The sequence below is a fragment of the Lepisosteus platostomus genome, chromosome 2 (genome assembly GCF_059453375.1).
Source record: "Lepisosteus platostomus isolate fLepPlt1 chromosome 2, fLepPlt1.hap1, whole genome shotgun sequence".
Taxonomy (NCBI): domain Eukaryota; kingdom Metazoa; phylum Chordata; class Actinopteri; order Semionotiformes; family Lepisosteidae; genus Lepisosteus; species Lepisosteus platostomus.
In genome coordinates, this window is record NC_142612.1 from 79,733,604 (window position 1) to 79,757,172 (window position 23,569).

At 40.4% G+C, this 23,569-nt stretch overlaps 1 protein-coding gene across 9 annotated transcripts in view; it reads right to left on the reverse strand.

The window, feature by feature from the left end:
• The window catches only part of naaladl2 (N-acetylated alpha-linked acidic dipeptidase like 2), a 298,711-nt gene that overhangs the window by 122,629 nt on the left and 152,513 nt on the right, over nt 1-23,569 (reverse strand). For all 9 annotated transcript variants that reach the window (XR_015930769.1, XM_088621717.1, XM_088621741.1 and 6 more), the window contains 3 exons: nt 21,082-21,352; nt 15,963-16,082; nt 5,188-5,338 (listed from right to left, as the gene is read on the reverse strand). Coding sequence is in view for 8 of the 9 variants with exons in the window: in XM_088621717.1 (XP_088477843.1) it covers nt 5,188-5,338; nt 15,963-16,082; nt 21,082-21,352 (542 nt within the window). In the remaining variant the exon portion in view is untranslated. The remainder of the gene's footprint in view (nt 1-5,187; nt 5,339-15,962; nt 16,083-21,081; nt 21,353-23,569) is intronic.

The window sequence follows — 23,569 nt, forward strand, 5'->3', positions numbered from 1 at the left end:
CAGAAAGATTTCAAACAATACACTCCCTTAATACATTGGATATAACTTGCAATCTAGCCTGCAAAATAATTTGTTTAGTACACTAAAAAACTAAATAAATATATCATACAAAACAGTAGTAGAGCTAAAAGGTCACTATCACCTTTATTCACACCATCAGAGGTCAATACATACTCTCTCTTTCCCATTTTTCAGGTTTGTTTGCCCCGAATTTGCAGGATCAGAAAAGATTTGTCATTTCTACAAAACTAGGCAGAGGTTGTGCTGGGGTAACTGTCACCTGAGTTTAAATGCATACTTGACCAGTTTTGAAATTAAAAAAAGGCAACAATGGTCCTCCATGTACTTAATAAAGGAGTCTTACTAGTAAATGCTTCTTATCCCCTAACTGATAATAAACACATAAATGCCTTTCAGTATTAAAATGGTTTATCCTTGAATATAAAGCAGTCTAGAAGCAGCTACATATTAAAGCAATAGCTGTTCACTTGGCAGGTCTGTAGATATTTCTTAATTTGACTTCAGTTTTCCAGCTGTATTAAAAATGATGTGCTCATATAGTATAAATTCTCCAGCAGGAATGAGTTCTAATGCAACAGTTTATTTAAAAAAAAGTATCTTTTTTCCACAAAGCTAGGTAAAATTTCTTTTAATAATCAGTGCAGTTCTACAATTGAATAGTCCCAATGATGCAATAATGCTGAGCCAAGCAATTTTAATTTGAAAAAAAAAATATTCTTAATATTACAAGGGACTGTGTTTGCAGATTTAGGACTTCCGGTATGAATGTATAATTGAAAAAATCCCAAAAGAAATTTTAGGCCAAAAGTCCACTGAAGCTCTTACAGAACGTGCTTGTTAAAAAAGAGAAAGCATGGATATCCACTGGTCCACCATAGATGTATGATATTATAAATTATTTTTTTTTAAATAATGTAAACTACTGTACTTCCAAAAGCCGAAAAAGGGACCTTGAAATCAAAATGGTTGATAGGAGAATAGTGATGGCAGATACAGCTGTTCAGTTTTTCAGTTTATTCTCATACCCCTCCCCTACTGCTTTGTTATTGGGACAGCGATCACTATCCTGGAGAAGAGCGATTTCGTTCTCATTATAACATCCTTAGTGTCTTATCAGGTGTTTTGTGCATAACCCAATAACGTCCTCTGTTTCTCCACAAGCCAGCCTGCAAACGTGCACCAAACAAGGTAACCGAATTGTTCAGGGTCCCCTAATTTTGCTCTCCATCCCCCACCACTTGCACTGGGCTTTTCTGCATGGGAGCTGGGGACTGGTTTCACTGGAGGCGACGGAGAAGACATCTGTCTGCAGCCTGCTCTGTGCCCCGACACCATGCCGTGGTGCAGGACAAAACGATTTCTTCCAGTAATTAAATGCTTTCTGATTGCTGCTCAGAATTCCCAGGGTGCCCCAGTGGAAAAGAGGAACCTGCTATTCTGGGCATGAAAGCTTTTGGTGTTTTGTCTTCTCCTTCAAAATGTATCTAATTTTTCAGGTCCGAGGAGAGTAACGTTTGAGTTTATGGGTCTAAGGTCATTGAAGCTAAGGGCATTTAGGCAAGCAGAGAGATGTCCACTTAAGCCCATCTTTTTTCAATCACCCTGAAAATGACGATGACCTCACAGTTTGTTAAGGGGCACTTTCCTTGTGGAAAAATAATAGAATTATCGCATTGTTTTTCTGCTGATGTAGACTGCTTATAATTGGTACTGTAGATAGGCAGATTGTCTCCCTGCTATACAACTCTTATTGAATTGCCCATTATTATTTTGCTTGCTAAAGAAAACATGTGTTTCATTGGAAAGGAACAAGTAATAGGTTTATGCCATCCTGAAAAGAGAAGAAAGAAAACACAACCTTTCAGCCGTGGAGCCTTCTTCACACACCTGAAGAAGCCTCCACGGCCGAAATGTTGTTTTCTTTCTTCTCCTTTCAGCATGCAATAAACCTATTACTTGTTCCTTTGCAGCCTACGCATGCTGACGCAGCTGTCCACTTGAACTATTTGTTTCATTGCTATGACAATCTTACCAATATGTACTTTGAGCTTCAAAAGAAAAAAAACACAGCTGTAATAAGTGTATTATCAGGCAAATGTCTCTGTTTTGTAGCAGGTGCACTGACTTTTAAATGACCAGACACCACAGATGTAAATTAATTCTGCTGGTTAATGCTCGTCTTGAACAGCATTCATCAACAGAAGGCGTACTGTAAAAAGTCACTGGCAGGTAGAGTGTGTGACCACTTTTGGAAGCAGTACAAGCTGTACACCTGTGATGCTTTGCACCAGGGTGCAGATGCTGTCCTGTCTCATTCTGTCCTGTTCCCCTCATGTGGAGCCTGGTCTCTGAGGCCTAGTTGCCACATGTTGTCCCAGCTCAACCTTCTATGTCTGCTCAGTAGTGCTCAAGTCTGCTGACTAGAGCAACCATGGTATCACTGAGGACCTCCAGTATGAATGTACAGTATAATAGAAAAAATCCCCAAAGAAATTTCAGGCCAAAAGTCCACTGAAGCTCTTACAGAACGTGCTTGTTAAAAAAGAGAAAGCATGGATAACCACTGGTCCACCACAGATGTATGATATTGTAAATTATTAAAAATGTTTAATGCAAACTACTTCCAAAAGCCCCAAAAGAGAGGTTTAAATGAAAATGGTTGATAATAGGAGAGTAGTGGTGGCTAGAGACAGCTGTTCATTCAGTGTTTCAGTTTATTCTCACACCCCTCCCCTACTGCTTTGTTCCATGGATACTCAGGAGTATGGAACAAGCAACTGAGCCACCAACTGGCTTCTTTCAAGAAACACCCGGATGAGATGGATCAATTAGCTACTAAAAAACACATGAGCTCCAGGTGCTGTACATGTTATGTCATGCCCCCGGAGGACTCACTGCCCTTAATCAACTCCTTCACATCCCAGTGCAGTTACCAATTAACTTATCAGACACACCTTCTTCCACCTGCCTACTTAAACCAACCTGACCCACCACTCCTTGCTCAGTATTGGGTTTTAGCCAGCTGGAGCTGCATTGTTCCCTGTTTCACAAGATTTCTAGGTTTTTAGCTCTGACCCCTGGCTTTGTCTCTGACTTCGTCTTCTGTATCTCGACTTGGTTATTGTGGATTTACTGTTTTTTGACCCTGGCCTGACCTCCTGACTCACGTTTTTGGATAAACTCCTGCTGGTAATTTGAGTTCATTCTGCTAAGGTCCTTCTTCAGCACCATAACTGTACATGGTGCAAATGGACTCCTGTTGTTTGCTGTCTTTCTTGTGATCTAATACTCTTACATCCTAGAGCTGGGTAGAAGGCAGTCAAGCAATTACCACACTTCCCCTCTAAAAACGTTGCCATCATTGTAATGAGATTAAATATATTTCCTTGTTTTTGCAAAGATGAGATCCAGGACTGGTTTAGGGCTTGATGTATAAGTGTCGCTGTACCTGGTAAATGAGAGGGAGGTTTCCAGGGCCTCCAGACACACTGCAGTGAAAATGTCACCTTGTGGAGTAAAGCACAGTAAAAATAAATCCAGACAAGTCAACGGCTGAAGAGGATCTCCTTCCATAGGTCTTAGATAGAATGAGCACCCAGTAAAACTTCCTGATAACCCATAAACCGTCCAGAGGCAAAGAGATGACAAACCAGCTAAATCATGAAAACAACAACTAACTTTGCAGCAGCTCAGAGCAGCGTCGCTGCCTGCTGTCTGAAGAAAGATACAAGATGTGAAGAAAGGGTTAAATGAGTCCTTTCTGCATGAGGACTGGACTTCTAAGTAACAGGCTAGAGTTCTGGCAGGAAAGGGCGATAACTGATAAGGATTCCAGATGCCAGCTAGGAAACCCCCCAGGGAAGGAAACCTAACGCTGACCATTAAGAGTGACCAAAGTCTGTGAACTGGCCGAACACCGTGACCTCTCCCCATTACCATTGTAATGAGCTACATCAGAAGCGTCAGAAAAGGGCTATATGAACTGGAAGTTTTGTACCGGCACTTGGAACAATACTTCAGTTTTATTGTTCCTTGCATGCAACAAAACTCATCTGCTTAACTTCATCTCGGGATCCAGAAATTATTTGTGTGTTACAACATGTCTTCCCGAGCCTCTGAGAGAGCAGCAATGAGCGCGCAGGGCCTGCAGTTTCCCATTCCTCAGAAGGAAAAAAAAACATTGAAATGCACCGCAACAAAATAAAACTAATCCCCTGTTAACAATCTAGCTAATCCCCCTCATCCCTCATTAAACTGCACCACGTTCATTTACACTTCATAATGGGGCAGTGCGGTTTGAGCAGCATCTGTTCTTCCTGCGCCGTGCTCTCGCAAGCGCTGCCCGGCTCATCTGAGCTGCTCTTCCTGAGGTCACCACGAGGCCACAGACCGGAGCGCACTGGCCAGCCCCTGTGCTGCGCTCACGGCGCTGCCCGGCTCGTCCGAGCTGCTCTTCCTGAGGTCACCACGAGGCCACAGGCCAGAGCGCACTGGCCAGCCCCTGTGCTGCGCTCACGGCCCTGCCCGGCTCGTCCGAGCTGCTCTTCCTGAGGTCACCACGAGGCCACAGGCCAGAGCGCACTGGCCAGCCCCTGTGCTGCGCTCACGATGCTGCCCGGCTCATCTGAGCTGCTCTGAGCGCACTGGCCAGCCCCTGTGCTGCGCTCACGGCGCTGCCCGGCTCGTCCGAGCTGCTCTTCCTGAGGTCACCACGAGGCCACAGGCCTGAGCGCACTGGCCAGCCCCTGTGCTGCGCTCACGATGCTGCCCGGCTCATCTGAGCTGCTCTGAGCGCACTGGCCAGCCCCTGTGCTGCGCTCACGGCGCTGCCCGGCTCGTCCGAGCTGCTCTTCCTGAGGTCACCACGAGGCCACAGGCCTGAGCGCACTGGCCAGCCCCTGTGCTGCGCTCACGGTGCTGCCCGGCTCGTCCGAGCTGCTCTTCCTGAGGTCACCACGAGGCCACAGGCCAGAGCGCACTGGCCAGCCCCTGTGCTGTGCTCACGGCGCTGCCCGGCTCGTCTGAGCTGCTCTGGGTGCACTGGCCAGCCCCACGCTGCCCACGCAGGATAAGTGCCCGATGAGCCATGACTCTCAGCATGATCCATACAGGACGTCGGGAGGCCCTCTTATTGTGTCACGCGCCCCAGTGAGAGGAAACACTCACCGATGCTGGGATACCCCGGCGTGGACGGGTCACCCCCAGGATTCAGAGTTATGCCGAACGCTTCGTCCAAAACCTGTCTTTCATTTGGTAGGTCGCAGGGGTCAACATAAGGCAGGACACCCCCAAAACCAGCCTCTGCCAGTAGGGAAAGCTGTGGAAAACAAATCAGATTGTGAACTTTAAATCTCAGGTTGAAAATAATAATAATAATAATAATAATAATAATAATAATAATAATAAATCTGAAAACTGACCTAAAGATGGAGCTGTAGTATAAATATATTGATAAAGCTGTCACTTGCGTTATAAATTCATAAAAAATTCAAGAAATACCAATTGTAAGGGTGACAGTGCACTGGTTTTCATAAATTAAGGTTAAAATTAAGGTCATCTGTGACATTTTATCTGCCAAATGTGAAAAGGGTAATACCCAGAAAATATTCATCAGTAATAAAATTTAATTTACCCCTGTAGCTGACACAGAGCCACACAGAAGGGCAGCCCTCCACCAATGACTTTATTAGACTCTGATACACTGCAGCAGGTTACCATGTGGAAATATACTGAGTTAATAATTCAGTTTGGAGGTTTCTGGCAACCATATGTACACAGCAGTACTGCTTGCATCTGCATGAGCCTTAGAGTTGCTGGAAACCTAATTAAATGAACCTCTGAGACCCGAGATACTGGACTGCCCTGTAGCCTTTAAGAACTAAATTGCCAGGATTGTGTATCTGAGGGCTGATGTAACGTGTCAAGGCTAGAAAGTGCACCTCTGTGTCTCACGAGCTGCTGTGTTCTTTGGTTTCTGTTCCACCTGAGCTTTTAATTTGTGTTATTGAACTAATTAATTCCTTAATTGAACCACATTAATCCCTTTGCCTTGTACTTCATGCATTGGTGAAATGGAGAAGCCCTACAAACCCTGCTTTATTCGGGTGTACCCCTGCATTGTCAGAAAGAACAGCGAACGACATTCTAATTCTTGCACGATGCTGTCACTTTTCCAGTAAACAAAAATTAAGTGTCTTGGTCTACTCCTGCCTACATGGATGAACCCCTGTTTGAGGACAGAACATTGAAGCATCCGGCTACTGTATGTGTCGGCACAGTATGTTTTTTCAAGCAAATCTGAAGCCTTTACATGGAAATGATAAATGAAATTGACAATTTTTCTCAGCACAACAAAGCTGCAGTCCTGTTATGGGACTCAAAACCTTTGCCCACTTGTTGGAAACATGAACTATATCCAAACAGACATTCACACACTTCACTACAGGTAACCATATTTAAAAAATCGAACACTATATGATTGCACAGCTTTGCAGAGCAGGGGAAGAAATGAAGATAGCAGGGAGAATATGACAGAGAAGTGCCACTGACACTCTGTCATCCTTGAAGAGTGCAGCAGTTAATTACACAGTTTAATTTCCCCTTTCCCAGATGCTTCAGGTCAGAGTTCAGGAAGCAGCTCTCTCAGGGACTGCTCTCCAGGGTGTTGGATGCACTCACTGAACAAGTCTATTGGTCCAGGGAGAAGACTCAATATTGGAACAGAAATCAGATCCATTTTAATGCCTCACTACTTTAAAAGGATTAACTAGTGCAGAAAATTATTGGCTCTCCAAAAGAATTCAAGAATACATTTAAAAAGGAAACACAGAAAGTGTTATCATTTGCATGTGATCATTCAGGCTACTTTGAAAAGAACGACGGGGTTTTTGAACAGAGAATACAGATTGAGGGAAATATTATAATCTTGGTTCATCTGAAAGAAACATAGATGACAGACTTTTCTGGAGATGTAAGCCTGTAATGTATGACAGTATTACAAGGTAAAAGAAAAAACTACAAGATATTTTCCGAAGACAAGTTGGGCACTGCTGAGCAAGCCTAGGTTAACACAACCTTTTTATCATGACACTATTATTTCATTTTTAAATAGATAGGATGACCATAGGATGGTCTTTCAGTGTCAAAATTTAAAAATGCCATTTTTTTTTCTTACCCATAACACCAGCATTAGCTAGTATTGTTTCTCTCTTGATTTTAAGTAGACTCTGATATCCGTAAATATTAATAAGTGCTGAGTCTACTCCAGGGTAGCAGTGAGCTGGAGTCCAACCTGGCAGACAGTGGGTTACTGATACATGTGTGCCACATTGTGACTAACTACCCAGCAGAAGTAGTCAGCCAAGTAAACAAAATGCCATTCCATCAGAGAATGAGGAAAATAAGTGCAATGAAAAGGGAAAACAGCTGGACGGGACAAAATTCACCCAACAAACTACTATACCACCCAGACCAGGTTGTATACTATAACCCCACACCTGTCCTCTCGCTGGACAGGTGAACCTGCATTTAAAAGTGTGGGTTGACAAGCTTGTGGAGCAGACCAGTTCCAGACAACTTTGTGCATCCACAGGTAACACACAACAAAATAGAACAATAAAGAAGTAACATTCTGTAGCAATAAATACTGTACTTATAAAAACTATACGGTATATATACATGTCCTGTGACTGGCCACAAAGGCTATGTGACAAGGTCCTGGCACAGTCCTTCCTTACAAACATATTTTAAATTTCCCATCGGCCTTTTCCAATTATGACCTCTTAGTAATCCCCCTCTGTGAACTGGCTTCCTCACTCTGCGCCCCACTGAGAGCTGATGTGTGGTGAGGGTTCTGGCGTACTCCTGCTGCCATCACATCATCCAGGTGGGGCTGCACACTGGTGGTGGAGGAGAGTCCCCATTACCTGTAAAGGGCTTTGAGTGGAGTGTACAGAAAAGTGCAATATAAGTGCAAGCAATTATTATTATTATTTATTATTATTAATAATATTATAATTAACTGTGTATTATGAGGAAGGTAACAATTTTGCCTTTCAAAAATCCCATGCACAGCAAATCCCATAAGCAGTTTCTGAGTTCAGAAAACATTACTTGTTTAAAAAGACTAAACTCTAAAACTGCTGCACTAAAAAAGCAAATAACACATATACAACAATTCCATAAAATATCCCCTGTCCACTGTCATTTAACTCCAGACTATCTATACTGTAAGTCCTCATATTAAATGAAAAGCAGCAATTCTTCACTTGTCTGATAAACTTTATCTTTTAGGAGCAGTGAGCCTGTTCTGGTTAGGCAGTAAATAAACAGGTTTCACAGGGAGCGTGAACTCTTGAATCTAAATCTTCGTTAATCCAGCAAGAGGTTATTCGCAGATAGACATCACGAACCTGTGAATATTTTTATTCTGTCTGAGCTCCTGACATTATCGCCCACAATCATCTCTTGTCCTGTGAATTCTAGTATCCACAAACGTTATCTCCTGCAATAAAATGTGCCAGCCCTATAAAGAGCAAGATACTAAACAAATATGACACCGGCCAATTACAATTCTAATGATAAACAAAGACAACACAGTGGGGAATGACTATCATGAATAAGCATTCTTAAGTCCCCGAGCATGAATTTTCAAAACAGATCTCCTGTTTAGATTGTCTTTCTTGCTAACTGTGTTGTCACTTTGGGTCCGGCTTCTTCAATCTTTTTTTAACACTACAGTTGTATTCCAAGACAGCGCCTTTGGCAGCAGCAGCAGCATGACCCTGAAGCCTGATCTGGTCAGATGCCAGTGGATCCGAGGTCAGATCCCAGGGGCCTGGTCAGGGCTGAGATGGGGGATTTCCATGCAAAAGCCAGAGGCTGCAGGACGTGATGATGATGGACCAGAAGGTGGAGCTCTATTCACTATTCACCTTCATTAGGGCACCTTCATCACTAATGATTCAACATGGTCCCAGCATGTTAGAAGGCACAATCGCACCTTTACTTCCTCAGACAGTTGAAAACATTGGTACAGTATATTGTATATATACTGTACATAATTGGTACAATTTTACAACTTGCTGACTCAGGAAGCCTGGAAGTAGTACTAAGGATACAAGTCATTCTGGTTCGTCACTTTTCTCCCCCCTTCCCTCTGGTGAGACTCGATAGTCTAAAAACACGTGTTTCCAATGTTATTGACCGCTACTGTTTCCTTTTGATAACATTCACTGCCATTTAATTGTGATTATTGCATTACAGACATATACATAAAATACAGCCCTAATTCAGGGCTTTTTATTTTTTGCTCTCATTAAAAAGAAACACTTGTAAGCAGTCCTCTCCAGATCTCCACTCTGCATTTACAGTCTCACCACAGTGTCTGAGCCTAGCTGTCTCCATGCTCCATCACTGCAAGTCAGACAGTCACAGCACACTTCCTCTCCAAGGGCTGCTCTCTTGTCATGTGCGCTCAGAAGAAGGCCACTAACGTGCCAATTAGAGCCTCAGATTCAGGTGTTTGATATTTGCAATGTACCTGTGTGCCCCCTCTCCCCCCCCCTTCCAGAGCCACTGGGGCCTCACAGGGGAGGTGTAGGAGTGCTGCTCAGCACAGTGACACCTGCGATCGCCACAGCCTTCTACACTGGCAAGTGTGACACATTCAGCCCCAGCCACACGCTCTGTCTGGGCACTCAAGTGCTCAAAAGAGAAAACCTCTTGCTCGGAAGCAACATACAGCAATTAGCCGACGACTTTTGCATCAGAAACACCTGCCGCAGGGGTGACTCACAGACAGACAGTCCCCCTTTTATGCCAGAATGGAGCACAGCAATTTGGGCAGGGTGACACACAAGGAGCCGGTAGCAAAGCCCAGACCTGAACCTGCAACCACCTGGTAGTAATCACTTTATCCCTATCCCACCCAACCTTCTTCAGCTTGAACCTACAGAATATTTGTATGGCATTTGTACGTGGCACAGGAACTTGTGGATAAACAGTATTAAAATTCTTATTGCCATAATTGGAGCTGAAATTGTAACGCATGTATCCACTCTGTGAAGTGAAGTTTGAATGCATTAGAGAAAATACCGTTAAAAAGAAAATGTCCTTTCTAAGCAAAATACAATTGTAGAAAAATAACCGACTGATACAATCAAACAGAAGGACAGAGATACAGAACAGTCTATAACTAAAAAGTAACATTCAGGACAGCGGGACAAATACATAAAAGATAAGTTCAACAGCAAAGTAAACTAAGTTCCTTCACTGCACACAGCATCAAGACAGTGCTCCTGTGCTGCAGTTCTTAGGTTTAAGTGTTTGATGTGCTTAATTACTGTCATAAGCCAAGGCTTATACATATCTACCATTATCAACATTCAGTTTACACTGATTTGTAAATTGAAGGTTGAGTCTTAACTGCCAGCTGAGTTTAAGTATTAGTGTTTGTTTAAAGGGTGCCGTGAATAAATTTCTTTCAATGACTCCAGCAGCTGTGCGTCATCTTCACTGCAACACTGATCGTGACTCTAAGCTGGTATCTGCATGATTTCAGAAAAAAAAGTCCTCCTTAGTTTTCCTCAATATACTATACGTTAGATTTAATCTCTCTGGGTGAGCCCACACACTTGAAAAATTTAATATACTCAAATAACCCCGTCTAGTATTGCATGCTGGATGTTTGCACAGAATAAAGCTGTTTTTAACACAAGATGAACTAAACCAACACACTTCACAAAAACAAAGATGTGTCCAAATGAATAATTAAGAATTTTATTTTAAAATGGACCTGAGCCATGTCCTCGCCAACTGGATAATGAAAAAAATGTAAATTAGTCTCTGGGGTTTTATGTGTTTCTTGTATTGTTCTGTAAAGTTAATAAAAAAGTCTTTTGGGTATTTTTCACTCTTTCGTACCATAAATACCAATTACCTTTTCTGCAAATACAGTATGTAGACATAGTTCAATACATGAGTGTTAAATGAAAAATATTTTCTTGGGTACCAGGAGAGACAGAAGAGTACTGTATGTGTACGGTCTCATATTATTTTTATTCCATTAATCTGGCCTAAAGGCCAGATTTCATGTACTTTGAACTAATTGAATGTGTGTCACCAGTGCATGTAGAGACAGCAAAGGGTATTTTATTAACGAAGCCTTCTGGATGTTGCGCAGTGCTGGGTTTCCTGCTTGTGTGAGCCAGTGGCCAGCGTGCCAGACCTGTGAACACATTCATCTGATGCACAGGACAGTTACTCTCCTGTCAGCACAGCAGATCAGCAGCAACAGCTACTGTTCACAATATCCCCTCACAGTGATTTACAAAACAGCAGCATTTTAATGCATTTTTTCTTAAAGAATGGAAGTTGTTTTGTGTGGTATAAGAAGAGTGGGATTCACTAAATGCAGCATACAGATGGAAAGATGAACCACACACAGAGCACATTTATATATAAAAAAACAATTTACAGTATTTGAAATAAGAAAACTGCAGTCTAAAAAACATTACAGGGCACATGGAATACATGAGATCAGAGACAAATAATTGATTTTCATAGCGATATTTTAACATTTAAGCTAAGGTTCTAAATAAATGAAAACTTCAAGCAATTTCCTAAATGAGCTTAGAAGCACTAAATTAGTATTCAAGGCTTACGCACAGATGAGATCTGGATTAATTTTAGTTTTGAATATGAAAGAGCTGGTAAATTGTCTAAATATATCTTAGAGCTATTCTGTAATTTGCATGAAACATTCTGGTTCTAGTAATTAGTACCCCATAAATGTCTGTTAAATGGATACACTAAGAGATAGCCCTATTTAGTAAGAGTAATAAATACTGAATTTAAAATTGTTTCTTGTTATTTTATGGTGTCTTTCCAGCAAGCAACACTAATTCAGTGCAATATGACTTGACACAATAAATAATATTCCATGCCCAAACATGCCTGTGCTACAGAGCTGTGGAAGTGATCCACGCATTATTTCAAGTAGTAGCAAACCCTGCCATATACTGTATAAAGAACAACAAAGGTGAACTTCAAATATGTAGGAGAGCACGCACATGAAAGAGTAGCATTTACATAGCAAGCAGCATAATCCCGTGAGGTAGTTAATAAAGGAAGGGTGAAATTGTTTCATCCACTTATGCTAAATTGGAATACGAATATTATTCAGAAGAAACCCTGAAAATGGGATGCTTATTAAACAACAGCTCTAAATTATGCAGATGGTGAATAACAAATTAAATCACAGATCACTATGCAAATGAAAATGCTTTGTTCACAACAGGCGAAAATTCTGTAGTGTCGCCGATCAGAGGTGGCATTTGAAATCTGACACTCAGTTTTCAGTAAAAAGACCATAATTAGTTCTATCCTCTCAAGACGCCAAAAACGTTACTCTAAAAAATGTAATCTAAGCTCTGATCCTTGTCTGAACAGTTATATAACTTCTGAAATGCTGCTTCTCCATTTTCATGGTTTTGTGTTTTTATCCTTGTTAAAAAGAAAGATTGATATTTTTAAGAAGCTCAACCTGGACTTTCAGGTCAGTATTGTCTCAGTGTTATTATGACGAACACACAGGGGGATCTTTGTTCCTAAAAAAGGCAGGTGTCTATAAGCCCACACTGCAGCATGTGGGTGACCAGTTAGCGAAGCACAAGCCGAGTGGGATGTGTTTAATGTTGCAAAGGAACAAGTAATAGGTTTATTCCATGCTGAAAAAAAGAAGAAAGATAACACAACGTTTCCGCTGTGGAGCCTTCTTCAGGTGTGAGAGAGACAGGGCAGTAGGCAAAGGTAAAGTAGCGGGAGAACAAAGTTTGGGAGGGAGGAGGAGTGAGAGGCGGGAGCAGGGGACAGAAAGAGAGGCCAATCAAGAGGTGTGAAGTCAGAATGGGTGCAGAGAGGTGTGAAATGAAACTTCCAATGAATGGAGAAAATTTAAAAGAACAGTAGTCTGTCGTTAAGGGAAGGGAGAATGTGTGATCCTACTGTAGCTGCAGAATAATTTTAGTTTCGGTGGTCTTTCTGATGTATGAGTTCAGAAAACCGTCTTTGAGAACACAGACGGAGAGATTAGAGTGGTCGTGGCCGTCAGAGGTGAAATGAGAAACAATAGGCTTGGAGAGATCTTTAATCTTCACAGCCCTTCAAAGCCCTGTGTTTAATGTTGATGTGTCTGTGGATGGGACGAACACTATACCAGAGGCATATGGTGAGCACTTCACACTAATCTCTAACGTGACAGAAGTGATAGACAATCTGCTCTAAGAAAAAAAAATAAACCGATAATTTTCTGATAATTCTTTCTAACTATTTGCTCCTTAAACATTTGGCCAAATAAAACATTATACATTTCTACAACATGGTTTCCATTATTATTATTTTGATGCTACTTTTCTTCTGCACTTTTCCTAGGAGGCTGTCTGCCCCCTGAAGAGAAATCACAGATGGGCTGTAGGATTCATTCATGGCTGAGCTACAGGCCAGAGGGCACCGCTGAAAACCCTCATATTCATGCCTCATGACACGCTCGGCACGTTTGTGAGAGCTGTCTTCATTTATCAGCCATTAGTCGTTTTTCATAACAGGCTTAATTGAAAATGCAGGATCTGAGGAAAGAACTGATACTGGACATGTGTTCTCTTCTGCGAAAGACTGCTTTGAAAGTTGTATGAATTGCACATACAGGTGCTGTACAGTATGTATTTTCTGAACCTTTTTTGTCTGGAGAGGAGGAGTGGCAGAAGAAGCGAAGCCCGTGGAGGGACAGTGCCTGTGGCAGAGGAAGAGAATGTCCTGTTAGCTCTGATGTTCACGTTGTTCCTCCTAACCTGCTGGAAACGATCAAGAGAGGCGCAGTACCTCTGTCGCTACAGTCCATGTAGTGCCTGGAGTAGAGGAATCTGCCCCCAGAAGGGGTGAAAAAGACACGGGAGTCCAAAGCCTACAGACTCCAGTCGCTGACAAGCCACGGTGTTGAAAACAGCGACGCTGTAATTTCTAGAACAAATAAATGTCCGCAATTCTGTGACACAGTGCTGACAAACACACAATTTTCAAATGCAATGTTTAAACAGCTCACTCTGACTCTTCCTTCAATTAAGAAAGCAGTGTTTTTTTACATAATTATCTCATCTAATAATTATCTAACTAATAAGGTACTGTATTTATGCTTTGGGATATCTTTTTGCAGGCATTTCCCTGTTCAAAAAGGCTATAAGTCACCAAAATCTCACAACAGGGGGGCACAGGATACATGAACTGTGTGCCCTCTCATGGACAGTTGTGTTTGCCAGTTTTCTTCCCAGTTTCATTACTGCACAGTGCAGGCTTCAGCACACAGCTGTCTGCAAAGGCCAGCTTACTTTATTATCAGCACTCGTTTTCATTTTTTTCAAAAGGTTCGCTAATGTATCTTCAAAAAAGAAACAAAAAATTCCCACTGTCGTTATCACAGCTGCACTGGTATGTACAGTATACTGTAGTACTACATTGTTTAATTGGTTTATGAAGTATGGAGATACTGAAGCTGGATATATTTCATCAAGGATAATAATCCAGACATGATCATATACTATACATGTAAATGTCTAAACATGGTGTACAGTTGCCTTGCAGTTTGTTTGGGCTCAGTACACCGGAGGAGAAGAGAGGTTTTTCCCCATTAATTTCTCAGTAGGCTTTTCTTTAGGTCCCATAAGCCTAAAACACTAAATGTGCCAGAATGTGAAAAAAATATATACTGAAAATAAAGCAATAATCAATTTTCCTTCCTTTTTTTACCTTTGTGGATCTTATCTTCATGAAAATAGGCAGCTTCCCCACTGTATCTGATGGAACATAACCTTTCTATAACACGCTCTGTCTTTTCATCCTTGCAGCAGGAGTCCTTGAATGACAAGCCAGTGGCTTCGGGAGATATTTGAATCTGATAATGCTCAAAGCTTTACTGAAGCTCACACTCATATTGCTGTACTATTGTGACCTTTGCAGTAATCCATTATAATTAGAATGATTGCGTTTCAGTGCCTGGCCTAGATCTGGCCACAATTAAAGTGACTACACCGAGAGGAGCTGACATGAAGGACTAATCAGGGTTATTTAAAGGAGTAGGACAATTCAGAGCATCCTCTCTTGGGACCTCTGAGGTGAGGGTTATTTGTTTTGCAATAATAAAAGATTCAGGGTTACGGGTTCTGCCATGACAAATCAGGAGTACATTGCTAGCTTGTTTATTTTTCTTCTCCAGGTGTTTTTGTTTTGAAGCCTAAATAGACCAAAGATGAATTAAATGCCAAAAAGGCCCAGCTTTGAAAAGACATTTAATATAAAAAGAACACAAATGAAAAAAGGAAAAAGGAAGAGGCAGGGAGAAGTGTACTTAATGATAAAGTGATGTTATTACGCAATACAATACAATAAAATTTGCATCTATTTTTTTTGCTTCTTAGATAATTATTTATAAAATAAGAAGCTAAATCCACTAATGCAGGACTTTTTATGTTTCATGAGCTATTGTTACCAGTCCAGTAAATATGTTCCTACAGTATTATTCTAAACTCTTAAAATTGTAAGAGTTCAAACTCCTTCAGTTCTTTACCCCCTGTTTACACTCTGTCAGTGCAGCAAGCACGGCACTATATACTGATGACATCACAGTGGTGCTGGCTCTGCAGAGCCCCACAAACCTCCACCACTGATAGATAACTGCAATATGAAACCGGATATCAGAAACGTGTCTTTATAGATCTCCTTCCCGCTATTAATAGAGTCAGTAAATCTTTGGCTTATGTCAACCCCGATGGAAAAATCCCATGGCTCATCCTCTGGGGTTCCTGTGCACTATCTCTTTGTATTTTCTTATCCCCCACGGAGAATTGACAGAGGTAAGAATAGATGGGCTTGTAATTTCCTGCGACGCTTACCTTGTAAAGGAAAGGAGCATGTCCTAGTTTCAACAGTGCAATTTTATTGGTAACGTTGTCAGAGATGCGGGCCTGAATCAGGTCGTCCACTGTTCCATACCGAACATCAACCACTGCTGCCTGGTAACACAGAAAAAGAAAAGGGCGCACAAGGAGGAACGGGTTATAATGAGTCATCGAACATATCCATTAAAGAGGTGGTGTCACACGACTAAGTCTATTTACACACACACAGAGAACTTGTGGCTAATTGTACCACTATCAGTTCATTTCACACACTGTATTTATTGAAATTTGACTGCCCTCTTAGTGTGCTATACGCTGCATACTGCTTGTTATCAGTGTTGTCGCTAATCAATGGGTAACTGCTACTCTCACAACCCCCACCTCCCCCCAGCACAGACACACACAAAAACAACAAAAATGGAAAATGAGAAACTACTGGTGAGACAAACAAATATTCAAAGGCTGTAATTACAATAGGAGAGTCTGGATGTGACTTACACTGCATTACCTGAGTGCAATTAATTTTTCAAAAGACCTCAGGGTAAATAAAATGGAATACATGTGAAGAAAGTACAGCTACTTTGACCCTAGAGACCAGGGGAGTGTGAGATTTATCACTGTTGTCACTGTTTGTATCATAAGAAACTCATCTGTTACACTCAACAGAACAGACACAAACCTGGACTACTGTGTTATTCGGGCTGCAAAAGGAGGTGATCTAAACAGAAAGCAAGCTCACTGGAACACTACCAAATTCAACACGCCCCCTCGGTGCTGGCCATAAGATGGGCAAGTATATTCCATTCATATACTGCTGTACATAACATTAGTATTAATACTGGTAGAAATATTTTTTTAAACAAGATTGATTATATACAGTAGGGGACTCAAGGGCAAACATTGTTGCAATGCAGATCCACTGGCTTGTGTGTGCAGAGTGGGAACATGGAGCTAAATTCCAGGTTTGCACGTTAAAGAGCATCTAAAGATATCAGACCCACAGAAGCACAGGCTGGAACGGAGAGGTGGGAGTGTGCGGTATGGTACCGGCATGTACTGCATCTCACAGTCTTGCAGGTGAAGATAAGGAATCTACTCAGGAGCTGGGTTCAAGGACTAGCAGGGCACTGTGCTCTTGAACCCCATTCAGAGCTCCTTGGTTGTGAAAATCTTTAGGTTAGTGTCTAATACGGTGCCAATCCACTTCACTCCTAAAGCAAATTCCACTTAACAGATCCTCTGGAACAGAATTAATCTTGTCAAACACATGCATGAAAGCACATTACTATACAGTAAGCATGACTAGCAAGCAACAGTAGAGTTTCATTATTGTGCAGGTAGAGGAGGGGGATACATTAGTTTGAGGCAATAAAAAAGCAAATAAAAATCAAAACTTCAACACAATGTAGAAGGTGCCAGTCACATTAAATGCTAATGGTCACACCAAGCCTGTTAGAGTAAAATCGCTGCAATGGGCATCTTCCATACATCCACAACAATACAACAGCAACAACATCAACAAATATATTTTTACACATCCATAATTGCTCTGTTTCAGCTTCTGGTCTTGGCACCAGACTCTTTTTTTCCTGTTCTGTCAGAATCATGTCAAAGCATCCCTCCATTAGCAGAAAGCAACCCAGTTCCTATCCTGAAAAGATAGGGCACCAGACAGGACACACCCTGAATGGGATGCCAGTTCATCCCAGAGTTCACAGATGTACACAGGGGACAAGTCAGAAGCACCAGCTAGCAGAGCTGATATGTCTTTAGGAGATGGGAGAAATCAGACCACCTAGAGAAAACCCACAGAGACACGGAGAGCATGCACACCTCTGTGTTGCCATTATGGCAATTTAAAGCACCAAAAAGCGGTCTGTATAATGGAAAACCTTTTACCACCACAAGTGTCTAACAAACACACGTTATCGGTGAAGGACCCATAAAAAGATCAGTTATTAATCAGTTATTATTACAGACTATGCTGCCATGCAATTAATCATGGGTATGACCTCTTGCCTCTATGTTATTTAAAAACTAATAATAATTTCTTAGAACATAACGTCTGCAGACAAGTACTGGCTTCATGAACTGGAGTTGAAAAGAGATCATATATGAATTTACATTCTAAAACCCCATTTTATTAGATTGCATGTGACCACAACACCTTCTTCTGCTGCCTGCAGGCCTTCCTTTGCTAACAGCTGGCTACAGTCCACGTGCAGGACAGCCCAGGCACTTTTCAGACTCTTGTCACTGGGCTTTAGTAAAGACACAGATCATAATGTCTATAAATAGAAAAGGTGTGACGTGAGGACCTTAATCATCTTGATAAATTATCCCTACATCTGCACCCTCACCCTTCTCCTTCTTTTGTTATTAGCTAAATCATAGCATGGCAAACTCAACATCTAAAATTAATGGCACCTCATTCCACATAGATGCACTGCTGTGGGACCTAATTTCCAAGAAATTATCTGGTCAAAGTACCACTGATTACCCCGGGGGTGTTTAAGAAGCAACACTGACCACTAAAGAAGTTAGGGCAATTAGAGATGAACGAGCCTTTATTTGCCTGTATCTGGTTTTATTACCATCTGCACAGTAAGTGCTTACTAGGCCTCATGTCAGAACTCCTCTTCATTTATAGGTATTAATGGTTCCAGTTATGCGGATTTATCTCAATTATTGCTTTCAATGAAGTTTTAACTACTTCTGCAAATCATCTGGTTCTCCTTTGCTTTTATTGATGTTGCTCAGCGTGGTTATTGCACAGAATTCCCTGCCAACCCTTCTCCCACAAGATGTTTGGATTCCCACACAAAAATATCCCCCCCTGATGTCTGCTCCTCTCCTCTCTTGACTCCACAAGTCAATCACTAAGAATCCAAGTTGTGCTGCTTGGTGATCATTATTACTTGGACTTTAGGTGAATAAAAAGACAAATTTCAAAGGTTGCAGGGTTTACACCACTGTCTATGGAAGAATTTAATTACTTGTTTTTGATAGGAGACAACTGGCAGCCCTAATATGAGACTGCTTAGGCTAAGGACGCGGATCACAGCAGCAGAAATTCAGCATCCTTTCATTTCCTGACTCAAGTGTCACGTCACACAGGTCTGGGGAGGTGGCATCAGCTCAGGCTTATCACACAACAAGCTGTCTGGGTGCAGAAGTATTTTCAGTCTTCATTTCTTGAGCCCTGCGCTCTGTTCCCGTTTATTTATATTCCTATCCATTTAGTGCTGAAATTTAGAAATGCAGACAAATTTATCCAGCTCTGAAATGTTGAGAGTACTCTACTGAGGACCCACAAAGTTGAATAAAATGTATTATTTATATTATGATATTTTATTTGCTACACTACATTGTCTGTAAAACACCACAGACATCGTAAATAGAATCGCTCACAGCACTGAGACTCCCAGATGGTCTAGTGACCAGGGCTGGACAGTCATAGCACTGGGGAGACTCTGACGGTGTGGTGACTGAGAACAGTTTTGTGATTGAGAACAGTTTAACGGATTGACTGCATACGGCTCAATGCACAAACTAGGGTGATGTACTTAGTGGAGCACCACAGGGATCAGTACTAGGATCACTGCTCTTTAATGATTTGGTATACAGTATTTGGCAAATTAGTCTGCAGGTCATAAACAACATAGGAGGATCAGCAAACATTGTAAAAATAACAAATGGAATAAAAAAAAAGATTTAGATAAAATGCAAAACTGGTCAAACTTTCGGCAGATGACATGAAGTGCAACGGAATTAATATTAAATAGCAATACAAAATGTGAAAGGCTGTGACTGACTTATAAAAACTACAGAATTCTTCTTGATGTCATAACCTTTTACAGATTAGTTTTATTAACCATCTTGGAGTTCTTGTCTCACCCACATACAGTGCTCAACACTTTACCCATTTCCTTTTTTTCTAGTTTAAAGGGATTTAATTAATAGGAGAGTCAAATGAGACATAATATGTTCTTTCCTACTCATGGAAAATTCTATAAACATCTGACTTTTTAATTAACAATAAGCTTAGCAGGAAAAATGCAAGAATGAAAAATTAAAAACAAATTTAAAATATGACAGAATACATCACATATTCTATTACAGTATATTTCAGAATAAGTAATACTTGAACATTACTCAATTAACTTTAAAAATAGATAGCATACAATTTTATTCAGTTATAAGAAAATATGTAATCTTTATATACTGGGTACTGTTAAAGCTCTGTACTTGTGTAGGTTTATGTACATCAAATACAAAAACAATAACAATTTTAACGTAATACCATATAAACATACAGCAATCAATTTCAGTGTTATTAGGGCGTTAATCCAATGTTAGCATCTGCAAGATTTTTATTTACGAGAAGCAAAATTGAACACATTCCACATACAGTACTCTAGACTTCAGAACTGTCTCACACATGGTATTTGAAGACAGAACTGAAAGATACCATCTTTCCTTGACATTCAACATGTTCCATCCATCAAATTGGTAATAATAGATTTTAGAACTGATTTTAGATATTACAAGTATCATTTAATTGGTTTTAAGAGACCACAAATTGAATACCTTATAGAATGGTCTTATGATGGATTAACGTGGACCATTTTTCAAAGAGAAATGTATTTCAAAGACTGAGAATGAACAGGCACTATTTTTAGCCAATTAATAAAGGCTTAGTTTTGTTTTCAGAATGTGAATTGAATGAGCAGGAGATAAATACAATACATGAAGTCAGATTAATTATCCTTCAGAAAGATGGGGGGGATATTTCAGACACCAAACAAGACAACGGACCTTAGCTAAAGTTTTATTTTAAATTTTACAAATTTTGCGTCTCTTTTTAGGTAGAGAAGCATACAAATTCCACTTTGTCTCCTGAATAAAACATTTTAAAAAGCAAACGTTTCCAATAATTTAGAATAATTCTGATCTTAAATGGGATGGGGGTTAGAAAACTACTGAATAATTTGACAGTGCAATTGTAAAAATAATCCTTGTTTATATTCACCAGTCAGTCATTCCCCAAAAATTCAGAACGAATAGACAGCAATCAATAAGGAAACAGGCCGGGAAATCTCAAGTACTGTACCTCCAGGGTGCCGTTTGCAGAATAGGCTGCATAGGTGAAGAGCTGCTCCATGGATTGAGGATTATAGCTCTTGGGATCACAGGACTTTCCATTAGGAAGAAAGCAGCGGCTGCTGGCTTTGTCAGTGATGGTGTTGGGAGAGGAACCAGGCAGGCCGAGAAGAACGGTGTAATTGGTTACATGGACGTCTGTTAATCCCAGCGTAGTCCACTGCTGTAGAAGCAGCTTCACCTGGGACATCTCTTCTTCCTCAGACAGCTGCTTGAAGTCTCTGAAATAAAACAAGTGGCAAAAAATACAATAAACCATTTAATGGGTTTGAATAGTAATGTAAGGCTCTGGCAGTGAAACCAAGTAGCATATTTGCTGCCGGAGTTTAAGATTCATCTGTAATAAAACTAATAAGCCCACAGTTGACTTCTAGTGAGGTTTGGTCTGACCTTATTATGTTCTCCTTCTTCATAGCTGATTGCACTGAAATGGTCTAATTGTGAATGCTCATTAGAATACGCTTCCAACTGTAATCTGTGAAAATCATTAAGACCAATTCTTTATTTTTAATTTCCAAGTGCCTTGGCAATATGCTTCACATTCCTATAGCTGCTGATTAAAATTACTGCTTTGAAACAAAATGGTTCCTTAAATGCTGTCATCACAAATCTTTTGTTTGAAGAACAATAATATATCTTTCCTACCCAATCCATTTCATTGTCAGTAAAACAGAATACAATAAACCAACTGTATATTTCAGGCTTCACAAAAGCTAATGCCCCCTCTTTCAACTGCAATTTATTTTAAAATATGCTATTTCGGAGCAGTGTAAATGATTTTTAAGTACAAATTTTAAAAGATTGACCTTTAAGTCAGTATTTCTTTGGCAAATCTCAAGATCTTTGAAGGTTTGCAACAAGGCTGAGTTTGTGTGCTGTCTTCAAAAATACATCTGAGACATTCCTAATAATCCACATTATTAGGTAACAGTAGATCTGGATAAGACCAACAACGCCTAGTAAACCTATTGCACAACAGAATAGGAAAGCCATAACATTTGCTTCTCCAAATACATTTTTTTTTATTTCAATACAAGTATCAAGCCACGTGATATTCCACAACTGATTCCAAATGCTATTTTTTGTGAAGCACAGTACATTTTTCTCACACTTACAGTCTGACAAGGGAGTACTGTACATGCAACATTTGTCTTCAGGTACAGCAGAAGGATACAGTATGTATTTTATATGTGAAGACACAATACATTCTATAACAATGTTTCCTTGAGCAAAGTGAACATCCATGCTTTTATCTTCACCAAAACTGGAGAACAGCAAACACTTTACAATTGCAAATGAAGTGACAGCTTCTCCGGAGGTGAGCTCCTCCTCAGTTTAACTCTATTCCACTGACAGGAAAAAATGACCCTTCATTGTGTATTTCAACAGCACTAAACAGATTATGCACAATTGTCCTAACCTTAAGATATAAGTGTCTAATGAAATGATGGGATGACTGAGAAAAGCTTCACTATAAATCCTCTGTATGCTGACAAGTTATAGTATTTGTGGCATAATAGAAGGCACTCAAAAGCTTCTGTGTGAAATGCTTTGCTTAATCTCAGTATTAGACACTATGCAGAAACTTTTCAATTTATAGCATTTATTCAAATATACTCTAAATCACAGCAAGTGTTCATTTTTTTATAATAATAATTGAGCATCTGTACTGAACCATGTTTTTCAAGGAAAAAGAAAGCTCAGCTCATGTAGAAAATGGTCAATGGAATCTGTAGACCCAACAGACAATCTGAAAACAAAACAGCATTATTTATCAGAGTGTTTCTAGTCAGAGCTGATGTGCCATTCTTAGCTGAGGTGAATGTCTTCACGTTTAGGTAAGGTTTTCCTAGAACCTCATCAGAAACAAATAGCTACTTTTGATGAGCTACTGTATAATTAAAACAGTTTTTTGCATGCCATTAGTAAAGACAAACTCTTGCAAATTTTCTTGCTGAGTCCATAATGCTGCACAACATTGGGAAATAAATGCCACTGTGGACCTTCTGTGAGCAGGTATGACTAGTTAGTAGCACTCTGCACTCTAATTTTACCACAAAATGTTAGTTACCTTTTCTAGGTGGAAATGAAATAGTAATGTGAGCACATATACAGACAGAACTGGTGTCAAACATTGTTTGCCTATTTTATACTGAGTGCTTAACATTAAGAGCTAAACAATAATACATTGTTTACCTAAAACTGTAAAATACCACTAAAACAATCCAATATACAATAATAGCTAAACCTATAAAATCATTCAGCCATTTGCAATGTACCGTATGCTGTTACGACATACAATATTCTCAGACATCAACTTGCAAAACTGCAACACTGAGCTCTGTTTTCCCTCTCGATCCATGCCTCCCCAGTGCAGAGCTGCCCTGCCGATCCAACAATCAGAGGGATACAAAAATACAATTTCATCTTTTAGAATA